At 41.9% G+C, this 17658-nt stretch overlaps 1 protein-coding gene across 4 annotated transcripts in view; it reads left to right on the forward strand.

Moving 5' to 3' along the window:
- The first annotated feature begins 5856 nt into the window (after nt 1–5856).
- KCNJ15 (potassium inwardly rectifying channel subfamily J member 15) overlaps nt 5857–17658 on the forward strand; it is a 37126-nt gene continuing 25324 nt past the window's right edge. The window contains exon 1 of one of the 4 annotated variants that reach the window (XM_066978860.1): nt 5857–5995. Coding sequence is in view for 2 of the 4 variants with exons in the window: in XM_066978843.1 (XP_066834944.1) it covers nt 6109–6116 (8 nt within the window). In the remaining 2 variants the exon portion in view is untranslated. The other 3 variants (XM_066978864.1, XM_066978843.1, XM_066978834.1) reach the window with 3 other exon arrangements.

Raw genomic sequence — 17658 nt, forward strand, 5'->3', positions numbered from 1 at the left:
TGTTCACATGCTTTCACTCATAGGTTTTACTATTGGATTAATGTCTTCCAAAAGACTGACATAGTTTTTGCTCTTTTCAAAACATGTCGTGGTTTTGTCAGCAACAATACTGTAAGACTTCAGTTGTCTGTTGAAGCCTCTTTTATCTTCTTGAGTTTGCTTGCTAGACAAAAGGAAGGGATTTTATATCAGCCACTGCAGTTAATGGTTTTGTCAGAATGTCTTCACAATGTAGCTATAGTCTCATTACATGTATTTTTAGCAGAAAAAAATAAAATAATAATAAAAAAATGCCCAGTGACAGCTACAAGGAGAATACAAGCAAATAATAAGTTTTACATAAGAAATGGGTAATTTTTGAAGTGACTGGGGAGCAAACTGATTTGGTGGTCCATAATTTCAGCTGTGCATGTAATTCTGATCTGTTTGGATCAACTCATTTGATTGACAGCTCTGCTTGTACACCTGGCTAATGTATTCCTGTGGTAAACAACCAAACTGTGAGTTCCTGCCTAGACTAATCATGGAATAGATAATTTCTGTACCTATGCCACCTCAAGGTTAATATTAATGTCAGTGTGTATTGGGGATGCTTATTACACACTGACAAAATCAGACTTCCTCATAAGATGAGCTTGTGATGCCTTAATTTATCATACGGTAATTTTCTTTTCAACAGCCAGCTTGTGCAGGAGAGTGGAAGCCCAGGTTTGGTGCTCCCCCAGGCAGACTGCTTTTGCATGGTCTGGGCCTAACCCCAATGAGAGCCTTGCTGTACTGAGGATATCCATTCAGGTGTCCCACCTGTTGGTGGAGAGAATGTATCAGCTGATAGTTGGTAAAACTATAGGCACCATCTCCAATCAGTGCAAAAGGCTGGCCTAGTTCCCACAAAGAAAGCATATGTCTGTGCTCAGAAGAAGTCTGCAAAAAGGTTCTTTTGAGTGTCTGTGTTCCCAAGGGTTAAATTTTGGATACAGGCTTGCTTTCATAGTTTCCTATTAGCTAGATCTAAGTGGAAGATGTTTTGGACACCTAAAACACCCTGTACACGAGGTCACAGATTACACTTTTGGATTCCACTTGAGCCAAGCACCTAAAATCTGGCAGTCTGGTGCCATCCAAGTCCCTTACAGGAGTCACACCTGAGTAGAATCATAGAATCATTAAGGTTGGAAGAGACCTTCAAGATCATCTGGTCCAACCATCCCCCTACCACGACCATCACCCACTAAACCATGTCCCTAAGCACCACGTCCAACCTTTCCTTGAACACTCCCAGGGACTGTGATGCCACCACCTAACTGGGCAACCTGTTCCAATGCCTCACTACTCTTCCTGAGAAGAAATGTGTCCTAATTTCTAACCTAAACCTCCCCTGGCGCAACTTGAGGCCATTCCTTCTAGTTCTATCATCAGTTATCTGTGCCGACTCCTAGCTCCCCACACTTTCCATTCAGGTAGTTGTAGAGGCACTCATGCAACCCCTGAGAATTGGCAACAGAGTTCTTTATTGCTGGGACACCTTGCAGGTGAGCCTGCAGGATGTCCATGGTGTTTGGCGGCCCCAAGCTAATGCTTGGGATGGAGCCTGTGCGACGAGTAGGGAGCTTGCCGGGCACTCCTGCGATGCAGTTGGTGTGCTCGCATGGCAGAGAGCAAAGACATGCCGCGGTAGTCAGAGGTCTGGTCTGGCCGAGGTGGATCCAATTCCATTGGTTCCTCCACATCTTCTGGTGGATCTGGCTCCATGGGCTCCACAGTGTTTGGCAGAAGGACAAGCCAGTCCTTGCCAGGGACTGCCCAAAAAGGATGCCTTCTATCTGGAATGCTTTCAGGCCAGGGTGCTGAACCAGGGGGTCGTCCAGTTCCATGCCTAGATCCCATGCCACTGTCCAGTTCATTTCTGTGCCTGGGTTCGATGCTGCTGTCTGTTTTACGGCCATGGCTGGGTCCCACACTGTGTTCTGGACAACAGGCACTCCTCTGCTCCCCGCGGCTGTCCGGCTGACGCTCCTGCCTTTGCCCAATGCCACCATTGTGCCACTGGGAAGGCCCAGGCCCCCTGTTGCTGTAGGGCTGAGGGGGCGGCCTGTTCCCCGCGTCGTTGCGGTGCCAATGGTACCGCCTGTAAGTGTCTGTGGGCTGTGCGCCAGAATTCCCTTGGGCACTGGTGTCTGTTGTGCCGCAGGCACTACCCCTCTGCCGATGACACTTCTCCTTCATGTTAGGTGCATTCCTTCTCAGTGCTTCCTTGGACTGCATTGCTGTCCTCGCACACCAAGGAGGCCTGCTGCTCTCCTTGCTGCTTCGGCTCTTCTTCCTGCCACACAAGTTGGCTGTCAGAGTGCCTAGAAGCTCAGCGAATGGTGGGTCACCTGCAGGGGTCCTGTTTGATAGGCCCGGCAGCAAAGGTGGGGCAGTGGTGGCCACTGTGACCTCAGGAAGCCTCTGTGATGGAGTGGCCCACGCATAGCCAAAGGTGGCTGTCTTGGGAGTGGCCTGGAAGATGCCCTCACATGGAAGAAGGAGGAGGGTTGCGGGGGCTGAGGGCCTCTTTTTTGGGGCTGGCTCCCCTGGGCCATTTGGCTTGCCAGAGAGAAAGGCTGTCCCTCGGCCACAGGGACTGCCCTCCACCTCCCATCCTGTGCCCTGGGTTTATTTTTAACACTGGTTTTGAGGTAATTTCATTCTATCCTTTATGGAAAGAACAGAAGCAAGTTGCATCTTCAGCTCTAATTCCCATGTGCGCTTTGCTCATGTGCTTTCTGGTGTAAGCAGGCTGGTGCACATGGAAGTTACCATGTACCAAAATGACTGTGTTGCAATAAAAATAATAATAATAAAGAATAGGATGGTACCTACCACACAATGCTACGTGTAATAACAGAAAATTACTAAGATACAGAAACTCAGTACTAATATAAGAAATTAGCCATCTGTAATCGCTTCCATACTACTATTTTGAATCATCATAGAATCATTAAGGTTGTAAGAGACCTTCAAGATGGCCTAGGAATCAAAACCGCCCTCTCCCTTAGTACCCCTGGGTGCATCCCATCAGGGCCCATAGATTTGTGAGTGTCTAGCTTGCCTAAATAATCTCTAACCCAATCCTCTTCAAATAGGGGAAAGTCTTCCTCTCTCCAGATTTTTTCTCTTGTTTCTTGGCTTGGCATTGAGTGGGGGCTAACCTTAGCAGTGAAGACTGAAGCAAAGAAGGCATCCAGTAACTCTGCCCTCTCTGTATCTGCTGTCACCAAGGCACCCACCTCATTTAGCAGCACACCCACATTTTTGCTAGTCTTCCTTTTTCTGCTGATGAATCTGAAGAAGCCTTTCTTGCTGTCCTTGATGTCTCTTTCTAAATTTAATTCTAAACAGGCCTTAGCCTTCCTCATTGCATCCCTGCACTCTCTGACAGTATTCCAATATTCCACACAAGTGGTCTGTCCCTTCTTCCACATCATGTATGCTTTCCTCTTCTGTTTGAGTTTTCCCAAGAGCTCCTTGCCCATGCATGCAGGTCTCCTGCCCTCCTTGCTCAGCTTCTTTCTCTGAGCTTGGCGGAAGTAGTACATGAATATTAGACAGGTCTCCTGTGCCCCCTTTCCCTCTAGGGCCCTGTCCCAGGGGATTCCTCCAATTAGATTCATGAATAGGTCAAAGTTAGATCTCTTGAAATCCAGGGGTGCAGTCCTACTTTTTGCCCTGCTTCCTCCTCACAGGATCTTGAACTCCAACATCTCAGAAATCGCTGCAGCTCATCTGGAGATCAAGGTTTCCTGTTTTTGTCTTATTGCTTTACCCCTGGTTTACTACAGACTGTGCAACAGGGTGCTCATTGGGGCTTTTCTGAAGTCTCTGACATCAGCAACAAGCACAACAGTGTTTTGGCTGAGATGGAAAAATAGGTGCCTATCTGCAAATTAAAGCTAGTTGAATGACTGACTTTTAGCATGGGGCTTTCTTTTCTGAGGAAAGCAGTGCAAAGGCAGATCTTACCCAAATTTTGTTGTGAGAGGCAAGTGTGAGAGACTTCATTTTCCCCATCTGCACATTTAGATATTTTTTTCCTCACAGAGACTGGGCAAAACAATAACTGAGTCATCTAAGTCCTATGCAGAAGATACAACAGAAAGATCACAAAGATAGATTATCCTTAAGCAGTATCTGTGGTTGCCTTGTGGAGTGATAATCTCCCACCACCCCTTGCCCTCATACCCAACAGCTACTCTAACCTGGATGCCCAGAAGGAGTGATTGCCAGGATGTCTGTGGCATATTGCTTGCTTCTGCCTGGGGAAGATTATCACAAGTGCCAAAGGAGACAGAAGGGGATGGAAACCTATATAAACATGTACTGCATGAAATTCTGCACTTGTCATGTTTTGACTTTGACCTTAGCTCCTTTTCATTCCACTCACATCTCCCTAACTATGTCTGAAAGTGGTTTTGCTGCCAAATCCTCTTTTTTAATTTTTATTTTTTTTCCTACTGCTGAGATGAAAATCAGCATACATCAATGCAGACACTAATATGCTTTCATACAGATATTCTGCTTAATGTAACTTGAGGCACAAAATCTTGAAACTTAACCAAATTCCAAATTCTGCTGGCCCTGGCAGACCGCAAGCTCCCCGCCTGTCTTTCCTAAAAGTAGACTCAGTTTCAAAGATCATAATTTGGTTAAATTTGACACCTGAAAAACACAGACATTTCACATTTGAGTTTTCAATATTATTGTGTTACGCACACCATTGCATTTCCATAGAACTGTAAACACTGATAAGGTGTTTCCAACAAAAAAATGAATGACTATTCATTTTTAGGATCAGCTTTGACTATTGCAGTGTACTGAAAGAAAGGTGAGTGTTTGTCTCAGTTCAGCTAACTAGATAGTAGGATACATCTCTGTTGGACAGCCAGCAAGCTCTGAGAGAGTGTACTGGAAGGGCTTTAGTCCAGCATCCTTTTGAGGAACCACGTTCCTGTGCATCTGTGTGTATGCAGGTCTGTGCACAGGTGAGGGAGCGGGGGGTTTACTCCAATGTATTAAAGTTATGGATGTTGTATGGATGTGTTGTTTTTTGTTGTTGTTGTTGTTGTTGTTCTCTTTACTATAATTTCTGTGGTAAATTGTTAGTCCATTTAATTTACAGTACTCATAAGTAATGCCAATGATATACTTCACTAATCCAGACGGATCAAAACTAAAGTGATACAATGTTCTTGGAATTTTAATATCAAGGATAAAAACACTAAAACTTTACAAAGAATCAACATTATACACAACCCATTCTTTATGTATTTAATTTATCTGCTTAGTACAGAGGCAGCATCTGTTTTCAGTGAGTTGCCGCTTTTTTTTTTCTTTTTTTTTTTTCCTAACTCAGCAGCTGGGATAAATGAAATAGTAGTCAAAGACCAATTTAACAATTTCAGGGCCACAAGTCTGCTGGAATGAGGGAAAGGGAGGACAGTTGAGGAGGACAGTGACAGGAGGAATCGTAACCTCCAGATGTCCCCATAATAACTTCCAGGCATACGGTCTCGTAATGTGTTATGTATTATGTTCCACAGTAGACTGCTCTATCTCTGACAAATTTCTCACTGTGCTGCTAATTCTTCTGTTATCCCTTCCCTCCCACAGTGCTGCAGAGAGGAGACGAGTGAAGGAGAGGTTCCTCTGAACCCTCTGCACTTCACCAATGCTGGCAGCTCTGGACAAGACATGGGCCACAATGTTACGATAGGAATAAACCTGCCTAGCTCTGCTCTGTAACTGGAGAGCCAAGCATTTTGGCCTCAAGTCACGTTCTTAAGCTTCTCCCTGGATTCCAGCTTCCAAAATACCAAAGTATAAATTCTCTTCTTTCTTCTTTGCTCTCCGATTCACCACCTCAACCTTCTCCAGCAGCTGAGAGCAAAAAAGCTACAGGACCAGTAGGGAACAAGTCTGACTAGAAGAAATGACAGAGCTGGGCAGAACAAAGGTGAGATGAGCTTCTCAGCCCTCAGCAGCTGACTGCCAGTGCAATCAAGAGATGCCTTCAAGAAGAGGAGATCCTGTTTGCTGAGTAAGACAAGGAGGAGGGACCAGGAGTAAATGGACTGGTATGGAAAGGTATTTGTGGGTGCATGGCTGAGTGGAGAGAGAGAGGGGCTGGAATGACTGACAACAAGGAATAGTGTAATGAGTTTAAATTGACTTTAGTCTAATGAAGAAAATTAATTGTGTTTTTAATCAACCCAATTTAAGTATTCAAGCTTTTACCACACTGGATTGTCCTGACTAGAATTGGTGCTATTACGACTGGGATAACCAAGTCTCTCTATGCAAGTATCCTTTGTAGTCTAGCATTCTCTATTAGAGGGTCTGAACCCTTCTTACACTTAGGTCTCTTCATACTGCTAGAGAGATGTAAAAAGAGATGAATGGAATAGAGAATAACACCCAAGATATTCTTCATTTTCCGCTTTCAATGGCTGTATGACACTATGGAGCACTTGCTACTGGTTTTCACCTTAGAGAGTGTTATTTGCTTTAGTCACGTCACATTAAAGTGGAGTCAAAGTGTCTGACTTCCTACAACCCAGTTACTCTACCTGTCACATCCACACTATGAACCAGTCCCTGAAGGGTGCAGCTGGTCCCCAGCAAGAGGATCCCTCTGCAAGAAGCTGGAACACTTTGGATGAGAAGCCCTGCATAAGTGCAAGATGATAGCGCTGATAGCATTCACTACCTTGTAGTTATGCATTGCAGGGGTCGGAGATGACTGAATGATCTCTGAAACAGTATTTGCAGTAACAGCTTTGCACAAAGAAGTCGCTTAGAGATAAAGTGGCAGTTAATTCAAAACAGAATTTCAGACTTAGCTTTGCCTTTTTCCCTGTCTTTGAAGGAAATGAGAGGTGACACAATTGGATTAGATACACATTTTAGGCTTTTCAGAAAACAGGATATTATTTACCAAAAAGATTGTAATAGTTCCAAGCTGATAAATGCAGTATATTTTTTTTGGCATGCATATCAATTCTTAAAACAAATATTATTTACAAGAAATTTTGTAGAAGCTCCTTTAGACTTTCCACAGTCTATTAGGTAAATATGGGCTTTGTAGCACTACAAAAAAATGTACATTTTTACAGAAGCTTTTTAAAGTTTGGCAACACCATCCAGCCCAACCCTCTTTATTGTATAACAAAGCTCTTGAGGTTCATTTTTTATGACTCAGTTGCCAAAGTCCACAAAACTTGTCCTACTCTTAACATGATGGTAAAAAAGTGAGGGAGATAGAGATATACTTTGATTGGCAAATGAGTCAGAAGCAGAGACATAAAAATGAGAGAGTCTGAAGTGAATTAGCTCCAGAAACCTGGGAGGAACAAAGGACCCCTTCCTTCTCCAGCACCATGGTATCTGGGGTCACAGGAGTTGAAGATGTGTCTGGTCTACCATGGCAAGTGTGACCAGTTCATTTGTAGAAAGCACCTCTGCTTCCATGTGCACACATACACACAAAATACATATATTATCTAGCATGAGTGTGTACATACAAATTTATGTTTTACACACAGGTGCATATCTCAATGCAGATATAGATATAGACTACAGTTAACTTAATTGGCTTTCATTTCAGAAACCACTGGCAGCAAGTACGGTAGTTCTTCTGAAATGGACCACTTCTCTTGGCCCTCTTTTTCTAGCAGCCAGCTAGTTTCATCTTTGCTGGAGCTCTGTGAAATGCTTTATTTGCTGTGGAACTACAAATCAGGAAGGATTCACCTGCTTTAGAGTGTGTGCCCAAAACCAGAACTGGCAGGACATCTTGTAATGTGCTGAGTCCAAATACTGTTTTGCCAATGCTGGAATTAAATTGTCTCGCTCCATTTTGATAGCTCCAGATTCCTGGAGATTCAACTTATTGGAAATCCAGAGCGATTTCCATGGGTTAGGCCTGATGGCCAAGCTCCATAAAAATCAGAGTGGCTCACAGTGTTCTTCTGGACAGAGTGGGTGCCTTTTTGGCCAGCCTGTTTTGTCCAGCAAGATGGAAAGCCACGTCAGGGCCCACTGAATGGCCAGGACCAGATGTTGACTGTCGAGTGTTGTCCTTTTGCTGTCCAAAGTGAGCAAGTCTTCAGCAATCAGATGGGAAATCAAAGCTGTCCTCAGAAGCAGACTCACCTGTGTGGCTCTTTGAGCTGCCTGCCTGCAGTCTGTGTCCCTCATCTACACCTGGCTCAGTAGCAACATGTTGACGTTATTCAGTGGAAACCTTATAGATTCAATCAGTACAGAGTGCTTTTCTGCTTCTGTTCTCCTGTGGAAAGCACCTCCAACTTCCTGTGTCCAACAAGTACAGGACTATGCTAAAGGATAGCTCTTGGAGGCAGTCCTCTAGGGCATTTTTGGGTGACATTGCAGGTTACTGATTTGCAGTGGTGAAGAAATCTCACTACAGATCATCTGGGAAATATTTGAGGAAGCAATACAAAAAAAAAAAAAAGGAAATTATTGGACAGTACACATAGTTAAAAGCAGTATAGACGAGCAATAAACCAGGGCAATGTTGGGAAAATGTAAACAATCAAATTCTAAAGGAAAACAAAAGAAGTGAAAGTATCTTGCAGAAAATTAGCAAATCACCCCAAGGCTGGACAGGCAGAGAAAAATCTAAAGGAGGATCCAGAAAATGAGGCACAAGAGCAGTATGCTAAAGGTGAATTTCTGTGGAAATACATTTGGGTCAATGATAGCAGAAATTAGTTTAAAAAAAATAAAAAAGCGAACCATATACCACAAAAGTGTGGGGTGAAATAATATGGAGGGAATATTTTGAAGCCTGCTGTACTGAGGTTTAGAAGCTTGCAGTCCATCCTGAAATGCAAACACAGTAGACATGCTTGAATGGGCATTAGCTCAGTTCCTTCATCAGGAAACTCTGCTCCAAGAAAGAGTTAAAAGCAGATGCCTTGCAAGAAGAGATAAATAGCGCAACTGGCCTTTTAGAATCTGGAAGAACAAATTCTACCAAGGCAGCAAAAAAAATCTGAAAAGTATACTGGAGTAAGTGGAGGTATGAGGTAGCTGAATAAAGAAAATTGCTGTGTGAACCCTGAGGAAAAGAGTTACTTTCATTCCAAGCAATCCAGAGGTATAAGTTCATTGTCCTGATGAAAACGTCAACAGGCTGCAGATAACTGCAGAGTAGGTGGAAGATACAGCATAATTTCAAATCAGGGTATGTTGCAGTGTTCCAGATATCTACTCCAGCAGTAATGGGAAAATTATGGAGAGTGGAGGCAAAAGAGTGTCATTGTTTCTTCTGGATTTATCATGGCATTCAACTGAGGTATGTTATGAGAAGTAGAAGAGTCACAGAGAGTTCTACATAAATGCACTGATAAAAACTGTTCTTGAAATATTGCACAACAGTGCCAAAAGGATTTATGGGGGTTAAGAAATTACTTCAGATAAAAAAAATAGCGAATGACAAAACAGTGTGAATTCAACATCCATCTTTTTGTTTTTAATCAGGTATTACATATAGTAGATGTATTAGAGAACAAAGCCATTGTTTGCCTGGCATTAAGGTCTATATGCAGGTGCAATTGCATATCTGACAGATATTCTCATATACCATACCAAACTAGAGAAATTATTTGTCAGTGATTGTCATGTAGATAAATTATTTGCAGCTTGGAAAAGAAGGTTATAGAACAAGCAGATTATTTTGCATAACTTGTAAGCTTCATTTTTTTGCTAGCCATTTCGTTGTGCTTGAGATTTTAAAGTATTGCATTAAAGAGTAACATTTAGTGTCAAGTAACATGTATCCAGACAGCGCATGAACAGTATGACTTTATAGGCGGAATAACATAGTCAACAAAAGTAGATAAACAGACACAAAAGGGCTGAAAGTGGAACAAGAGCAGATGTGAAGTGAAATCATTTGAAGACAAATGAAGAAACTGGAAGGAGGGCAGAAGGTGAAATCAAGGCATGGGAACAGCTAAACCTGAAAAGATTATGACGGTGGGAATAGTGCAGAAATCAAACAGATAACAGAATGTCAGAGACAGTCATGCAAATGCAGCCAAGGTCAGTTCAACAAGAAACGGACTGAACTGGCTGGTCTGAATAGGTTCAGTAAAGTGGGCTGGTGCCTTGTGCAGGGAAGTAGTTAAACTGGACTCCACGGAGGAACTAGCAGCAATGCTGTTCAGTTCCTGGTGTCTGCTGAGATCCTGGAAGATGTAGGAAAAGAAGGCATATAAAGAAATTTTGACAGGTTCCCTGCAAAAATGCTGATGCATAAATTAAAGCTTCAGCATAACTTGTCTTTGGTCATGTCTATGTTTTACTGAAGCCATCCTATTTGCTTCTAGAAAGCCTATTTCAGATTTTCATGCAGTTTGTGTCTTGAAATCTGTGGTTGAAATCCCTGTAAGACCAGTCCATAGGAGATGAACTGAGATCTGAATATTAATGAACTACTCAGCAGTGTTAAAAGATCATATTGCGACCAAATTTTCTCTGCCTGCCACTTGGCACCAAATAAAGCTGCAGGCTGTGGAGTGTGCATCCTCATGGACTAGGACTACTGAAACAGATATATTTGCACTCCCAGAGACCTTTGGACAGCTCTAGTCTTTTTTGTGGCCTATAGGGAGACTGGCTTTTCCTGTTGGTACAGCATCTTTCAGACATATTTTCCGTGAATGATAAAATCAGGAGAATGTGTGGGGCTATATAAGGCCACCTGGGTGCTGTCTTAATAGCAGACATGGGCTTTTGTTTCAGAATTGTCTTTGGCTTTCGGTGCTGTTAATCATCTCTGTTCTCATGCACACTCTGTGGTCTTTAAAGCCCTGAGAGAGCATTTTCAAGCACTGATGCCTGCAGTTCAGTATCAATATCCACATTTTAACACTCCTACAAATAGCCTGCTTTTGAGAAATGTAGAGAATCTAATACACTTGGGCCGACTTACTTAACCTTTTAGGAAACCAGCTAACTTATGGCAGTGGGTGGAAATATACGTCCTTTTACTTCTTAACAATTAGCTTGAGAAAAGCAAGTATGCCAAGCAGGAGATACTCAAAGTGACAAAATAGATTGTTTCCTGTTATGTTGCCATGTTTTGAAGGCCTTACCTAACACTAGTCAATAGTTGTCTCTGTAACACAAGAGTTCCTGAAGACTATAACTTTCCGATATGAATATGATAGTGTCAACAGTTCTCATTAAAAGAAGCTTCTGCTCAGGTCAGTATCTCCCCATTCAATCTCTCTTCTCTTTATCTGTTGCCATTTGCAAGCCTAAACAGCCAAAACTTGCAAACACTAAAATCAGGAGAGCTCTGAATTGTTTTCTGTGCTTCTAATTTTCTGCTTTACATGATGGATGGTAGGATTTATTGTAGCTCAGAGGAACAAAGCAGTTGCTATACAATCTGCCCCAGGCAAGCTGTCGTGACAACAGCCAAAAAGTAATAGCCGTGGTCCCTGAAAAGATTTTGCTTAGACTTTACGAAAGAATTCACCTTTGGGGCAGGTAGCAAGAATGGAAAAATGCAGCCCCAAAGGTCAGCATTTTGCAATGCTTATGGTATATGAAAATAGGAGGTTACAATGGAAACTATGGTGAAATCACAGCGACAATGGGTGTGGCCAGCACTCCCGTGCCATCTTCTTGTCTTGAAGCAATCATTTTCTTCCAGTGCAATATCATGGAATTATATGTCTTGCTCTCAAAGCTGCATTCAGTAGATAAATAATGACTACTCTGCTTTCTACAAAATTTGATCTTAAAATTGAGTCTGTTTAGCACTGTCTGGACAAATGTTTGCACTTTGCTCTTGGAAAATGATTTCCCTAATCTTTTTTGTAGTAGAAATGCCATGATCTATGTTGGACAGAATAAGCCTGGGGATAGTCTTTGTACATACAACTCTGTACCTCAAACTCTGTACCCTTCCCTTTATTACCCTCTTTTGTGCACTTCCAGTAGTGTTGTAGGTTCTGTCAACCTCAATAGTTGTCTGTAGGCTCAACTCATAATCCCCTTTGATAAAGTCTGGCAAACCACACATTTCAGTTCTTTTCAGTCAGCCAAAAGTTATTTTCCAGGAAGACTCATTTAAATGCACAAAAACACTCTTTTAATTTGGCCTGCCTTTTTCATACTGTTTCCTGAGAGGTCATCTAGCCTGGGCATCCGAAGCTGGTAATAGTACTGCCATATTTTTGTCCCACATAGTTCCAGGTTTATACAGCTCAAAGAATTTCAGTAAGAGGAAGTCCAAAATGGGTATTCTCACACAGCCCTTATTGCTGCTCATGAAAATAAAATTCCAATTAAAAAAACAAACAAACAAAAAAACTTAAGTTGCTCCAAAGGGGAGTTCCATTAAAACATTGCTGAGTTTCAAAGGTGAGGAAAAAACTAACCCAGCTGCTGGATTCTAACCCAGACTGTCAGTGCTAAGAAATGTGTTTGACAATTAGAGATTGTGTCTTCATGGAGGAGAATTCACAGTGGACTTTCTAGATTCAGTGACCCTAAGTAACTGAAACCTGACTGGGAGAGATGTCTCTTCCCCTTTCTGTTGTCTGAGATGTGATCTTGAAGATATGTGATGGGACATAGCAATGATATGTCGAACATGTGAGTTTTTCTTTGGCTGAGGAATGTTCTTCATGCCATAGAAAACACATCAATAGAAGGAAGGGATCCAATGGCTGAAAAGCTGGGGCTTTCCAACATTTCCCAGAAGGATTTCTGGTCATCAGAGTGGCTCTAACTGTAACTACTAAAATTCATACACCCCAGAATCATGGCTTGAGGAGAAGCCACTGGAACACCAGGGGGACTGACCATCCTGGATGATGTGGAGGAAAATGTTAGATCAGAGGAAGTATCTTCCTTTTCTAGTGGTCAATGGTTCTTGCCACTGACTGCTTCCAGCCCTGCTTCTCCCAGAATTCCCTGGAGCAACTATTCTGGACCATAACCCTTGGTCATTTCTTACGCCAGAAATCCTGCTTGTAGCTGAGGACAATTTCCAGAATTGAGTGCTGCAGAGCATTCTTCTCTACAACTATGGATTTGTTCCTATTGCAACAAAACCAGTGTTATATTAGAGTGACCTGTAGAGCTGTCTGCTCTTGCTCTTATAAGAAGGAGTATGGAAGTGGTACAGAAAGCATAGTTGCCTGCTGGGGTGCTACCAGCAATATGAGCAGATTATTCCCACAGAGAGATTTAAGTGTCCTGCTGGCTCACAATGCAACAAACCAAACATGCACCCACCACAGAGTATCAGAAAGCAAAGACATGTGGCTGGGTTCCAGGAATCTGAGGTGAATTTTGGCTGCTCCTAACATCTTGACCAGATTGAGAATTTAAAATAAATAAATAAATAAATAGATCCCTCTTGGCTCTGAAGCCCGTTTTCATTTTCACTCTGGTGTGTGGAAAGTCAGTTTGAATTTGAATTCCTGCTTATGAATCTGTCCCGTCTCTGGGCTAGAACCAAAACCAGAGGAGGCTCATTTCCAGAGTCAGGGAGAATGCAGCCAAAAGTGCATGGGAATGAGTGGCTTTTCTCAGGGGGTGTTTTTTTCTCCAGAACTTTCTACCACCTGGTCATTCTTTTGACATCTTGGGCGGTAAAGTAGTATGTCTGTACTTCTGTCATCAAGAAGCAACACCTCTGAGCAGGAGCTTAAATGTTGAAGATCAGGTTCACCATCAAAATTCTCTCTGTACCCTGACAGCAGCCTTGCTGAGGCTCTGAAATCCTGAGCCAGTCAGATAAAGAACACCTTCCCTAATGTGAATAGATAAGCCACATCTCAGCAATTGCTCTGTTTACAAAGCCAAGCTATTTGAGCTGAAGTTGAAGCTTTTGAAAGCACTAACTGCTGCGGCAACACGGTTTCCAAGAAGATCACCGCTTGCTTCATTGAGAACAGAGCTGGGCTCTTCTCAGCCAGATCCTTCCGTGTGAAACTCGTCAAGTGGAATAAAATCCCGTTCCAATTATATGCTTTTCATGTGCATAAATTTCCCTTAGGAACAACACTGTCAGCCACAACCTTTCATAATGCAAAGAACATATGGTGGAGGGCTTGTACACACACCACTGCTTTAAACTGTGGCAGGCTAGGTAATGTGCTGCGAATTCCTTGGTACAGCCACTCTTGCAATGTCAACAAAGGGGTGACAAAAGAAAGAACACAGAAAGATATCGATCAAGGGTCCTACCAATGCACACGTGCAGTGAGAGAACATGGGTAATGATTTCTTTGGAGTGGGAAGTTTCATGTGCCTGTTTGCATCTACATGCTTGGAGAACTGCATTTCCTAAAGCACCTTCAGGTCCAAAATTTTAACTAATTTGGAGGAATATGTGTAGTGAAGTCTGTTTTATCAAGAACTCTGTCAATAAGAAGCAGACGAAAGGTTTGATTCACAGTTTAGAGTTAGTTACAAGTAAATACTCTAACGCACACCAGAAAAATAGCCCAAAAAAGGAGACTATTTTAAAACAATTAAACATACAGTAAAGAAAGTGCAAAGTTCTCACACAGAGGGTTTCTCTGTGTTTAACAAGATCTCGTTTTAGATTAAATATTTTTGATTTCATGTATTCAAGTGTTGTGGTTTGGAAAGTATAGATTTCTATTTCCATGCAAGAAAGTCAGTAAAATTTTAGCTGTAGGGGATCTTCTAATAAGGTTATAAGAAAATAAATTTTGTGTTACTTTCTTACTTTTTTAATTAAATTCTTTCATGTGCACAGCAATGTATATTTTTTTACCAGTTTTTAGCAGAGGTAGTTTTAGTCCTGGAGGCGTGTCATACTGAATGACTAGGTATAATTCAAATAATGTTTGAGAAAATGGTATTTGGGCTTAGTTCTGCATTGTGTGTTACATTTTGTTAGCATGATGTGAATAGTTTCTGCTGCATAGGTTTTATAGTATCTGCTTTCAAATCAAGACAGATTTTGAAGTAATGAGCCCATAGACAATTTAGGCAGCATTCCAACCAGCTTTTTGTTAACACTTCTATTAAATGAAGGCCTTGGTATTATTGATGTAATTTTTCAAAAGCCTGTAATAAAAATAGAAAAAATAGCTTGTGTAGATTAAGGTGGAAAGCCAGCTGATACATGCAGAAAACATTAAGTTCCAATAGTTTAGTACTGAAACATAAAAGCAGTGTTTGGGCTTCAGAACTGAAATCGCTGCAGAATGAGGAGTGCCATGAATCATGGCAGAATGCTTCTGGCCTTGAGCCAGCAGAATTGAACATTTTACCAAATTGTTTTGATTTAGAAGGTGCGTTAAAAATAAACGCACTATTATAAGAGGTAAATTTTTGTGCTTTTCCTCCCTATCTTTACTTTAATTGTCATGAAATGGCTATAAGGTTTGCCTGTTCTATTATATCAATATTACAGTGGGAGTCTGAGTCCTGAGGGGACCACATATGCCATAATGTTAGGCACCAGTGTGATTTCTCTGGGAGCTGTGCTCCTTGGTGCTTCTGAAGATCTGGGCTAGGGAGACAAGTATTAGCTTTACACAGATATTTAGGTGCATAAAAGTACAAAGAGGTGTTTAGTTGTTCTTAGGTGACATGTTTGCTCAGGACATCTTGAATTTATTTTGTGCAAGGTTCATTTCTAGTCTGGTGTCTGGTTTTATATAACAACACGTTTTTCTGTACAGCAACTTTTGCTCAGGCAGACAGTGATAGGACAAGGTGGAATGGTTTTAAAGTAAATGAGGGGAGATTTATGCTAGATGTTAGGAAGAAATTCTTTGCTGTGGGGATGGTGAGGCACTGGAACAGGTTACCCCATCCCTGGAGGATGCCCCATCCCTGGAGGTGTTCAAAGCCATTTTGGATGGGGCTTTGGGCAACCTAGTCTAGTGGGTGGCATCCCTGCCCACAGCAGGGAGTTGGAACTAGTTGATCTTTAAGATCCCTTCCAACCCAACACATTGATTCTATGTTTCTTTATTTATATGATGCACATGATTTTTTTTTTTATCTCATGAATTTGGAGTTCACAGCAACTGCAAATTTTTTTTATTTTCTTGATCCTGAGAAAAATAGGTAAGACTTGAAGTGTCACTGTGGTTTTCCTCATGCCTGGTGGGCACATGCTTATGTCCTGAGGGCACTGAACAATTGAGAAGTCCAGAGCACTTTTTCAGTAAAAGAATTGACTTTTGGATTCAAGATAAGTTGGAGTAACAGGTCTGATGCATAGGACTAACTTTTTCTACCAGGGATTCTAGTTTTATTGTCTCTTTTCCTAACTTCACTCTACACAAAGCCAACATAAGAGCTGAAAATGCCCCAAGCAAACCTCTTGTCATCTTGGGACATCCTTCTCAGCTTTATTGATCGAGTAAGTTTGGATAAGTATTTCAACTTATCTAGTCCAAACTTTTGAACACTTACCTCTTACTGTAAGGCCCAGGCTTATGGACTTTAGCACTGAGGTAAAGCTGAAGAAACAACATGTGAGTTTACACATTTTGGAGGGCATGAACTAACAAACTAACTTCTCCAGGGGTTTAGCTTGCCTAAGCAGCGGTGTGGGAACAACCCAGGAGCCTGTGGTCACCCAAGGAGAAATGAAGCTTGTTTAAGATATTTTGCTTGTAACAAAGGGCAAGTAAGGGCTGAGCACAGGCAGCTATTGCCAGGCAGCTAGGTTATGGCAACCTGTGTCCTGTTCTTCCTCTCCCCTTCTGGATGCTTACTGGTAAGGAACAGCACAGTTAAAGCAGAAGGAAAGTGGGGAATGAGAAGTTGGAAGACTACTTCTTATGCCCATTAGCAGTGAGATCAACTCAGTCATCTCCTGAAGCTTCACCATAGCTTCCTCAGAGAGAGGTTTTGTATTTGTCATATCCTGTTAAGACCCCCAGTCTCTCATGGGCTCTCTGCTAAATGAATGGAAAATTATGTTCAAAGAAAGGTATTGCCATTTTCAAGTCAAATGTGCAAAACTGAGAAATGCATATACAACTTAAATTTCATCCCTTTGTCCCACTGCTCTGTCTTCTGGAATGTGATAGGGATCCATAGGGTATTAGCAAAACAGCACAGTAATTAAAACCTGAACTGTGGTGTGTTTGCACAAAATGTGAAAAGCTTCATTCTGAGCATATCCCAGTATTAACCTCTCCTAATGATCCCTTACACTACAGCTGATTTCACATGTGCCGTGTTGCTGTGGATGCTGATTTGGGAGATGTGTGGGACTAGGGGACTAGCACATTAGAGTATCCATAATCAGTTATGATTTGGGCAGGTTCTCAAACTTTGCCAGAAGAAAGAAAAAGAAAGTTGCAGTTGGGGAGTTTTAATAATGCAAATTCAGTTACAGCTAAACATAATGTAATTGGATGGTGAAAAAGAATTTCTAGTATAGGTGCTTCATCCATGACATTTTAGAGGGCTCTGCAAATAGAAGAGCCTATCTGAAAGCAGAAAAAGATATTCACAAGCATTTATTTTGTAATGAAAACTGATAGGAGCTGTTGCCATCTCCCTCATAGTAAATATAGAGAAAGAGATACCAGTGCAACAGGTTCATGGATTTGGGGAACAATCCAA

This window comes from Anser cygnoides, chromosome 1 (assembly GCF_040182565.1).
Source record: "Anser cygnoides isolate HZ-2024a breed goose chromosome 1, Taihu_goose_T2T_genome, whole genome shotgun sequence".
Classification (NCBI taxonomy): domain Eukaryota; kingdom Metazoa; phylum Chordata; class Aves; order Anseriformes; family Anatidae; genus Anser; species Anser cygnoides.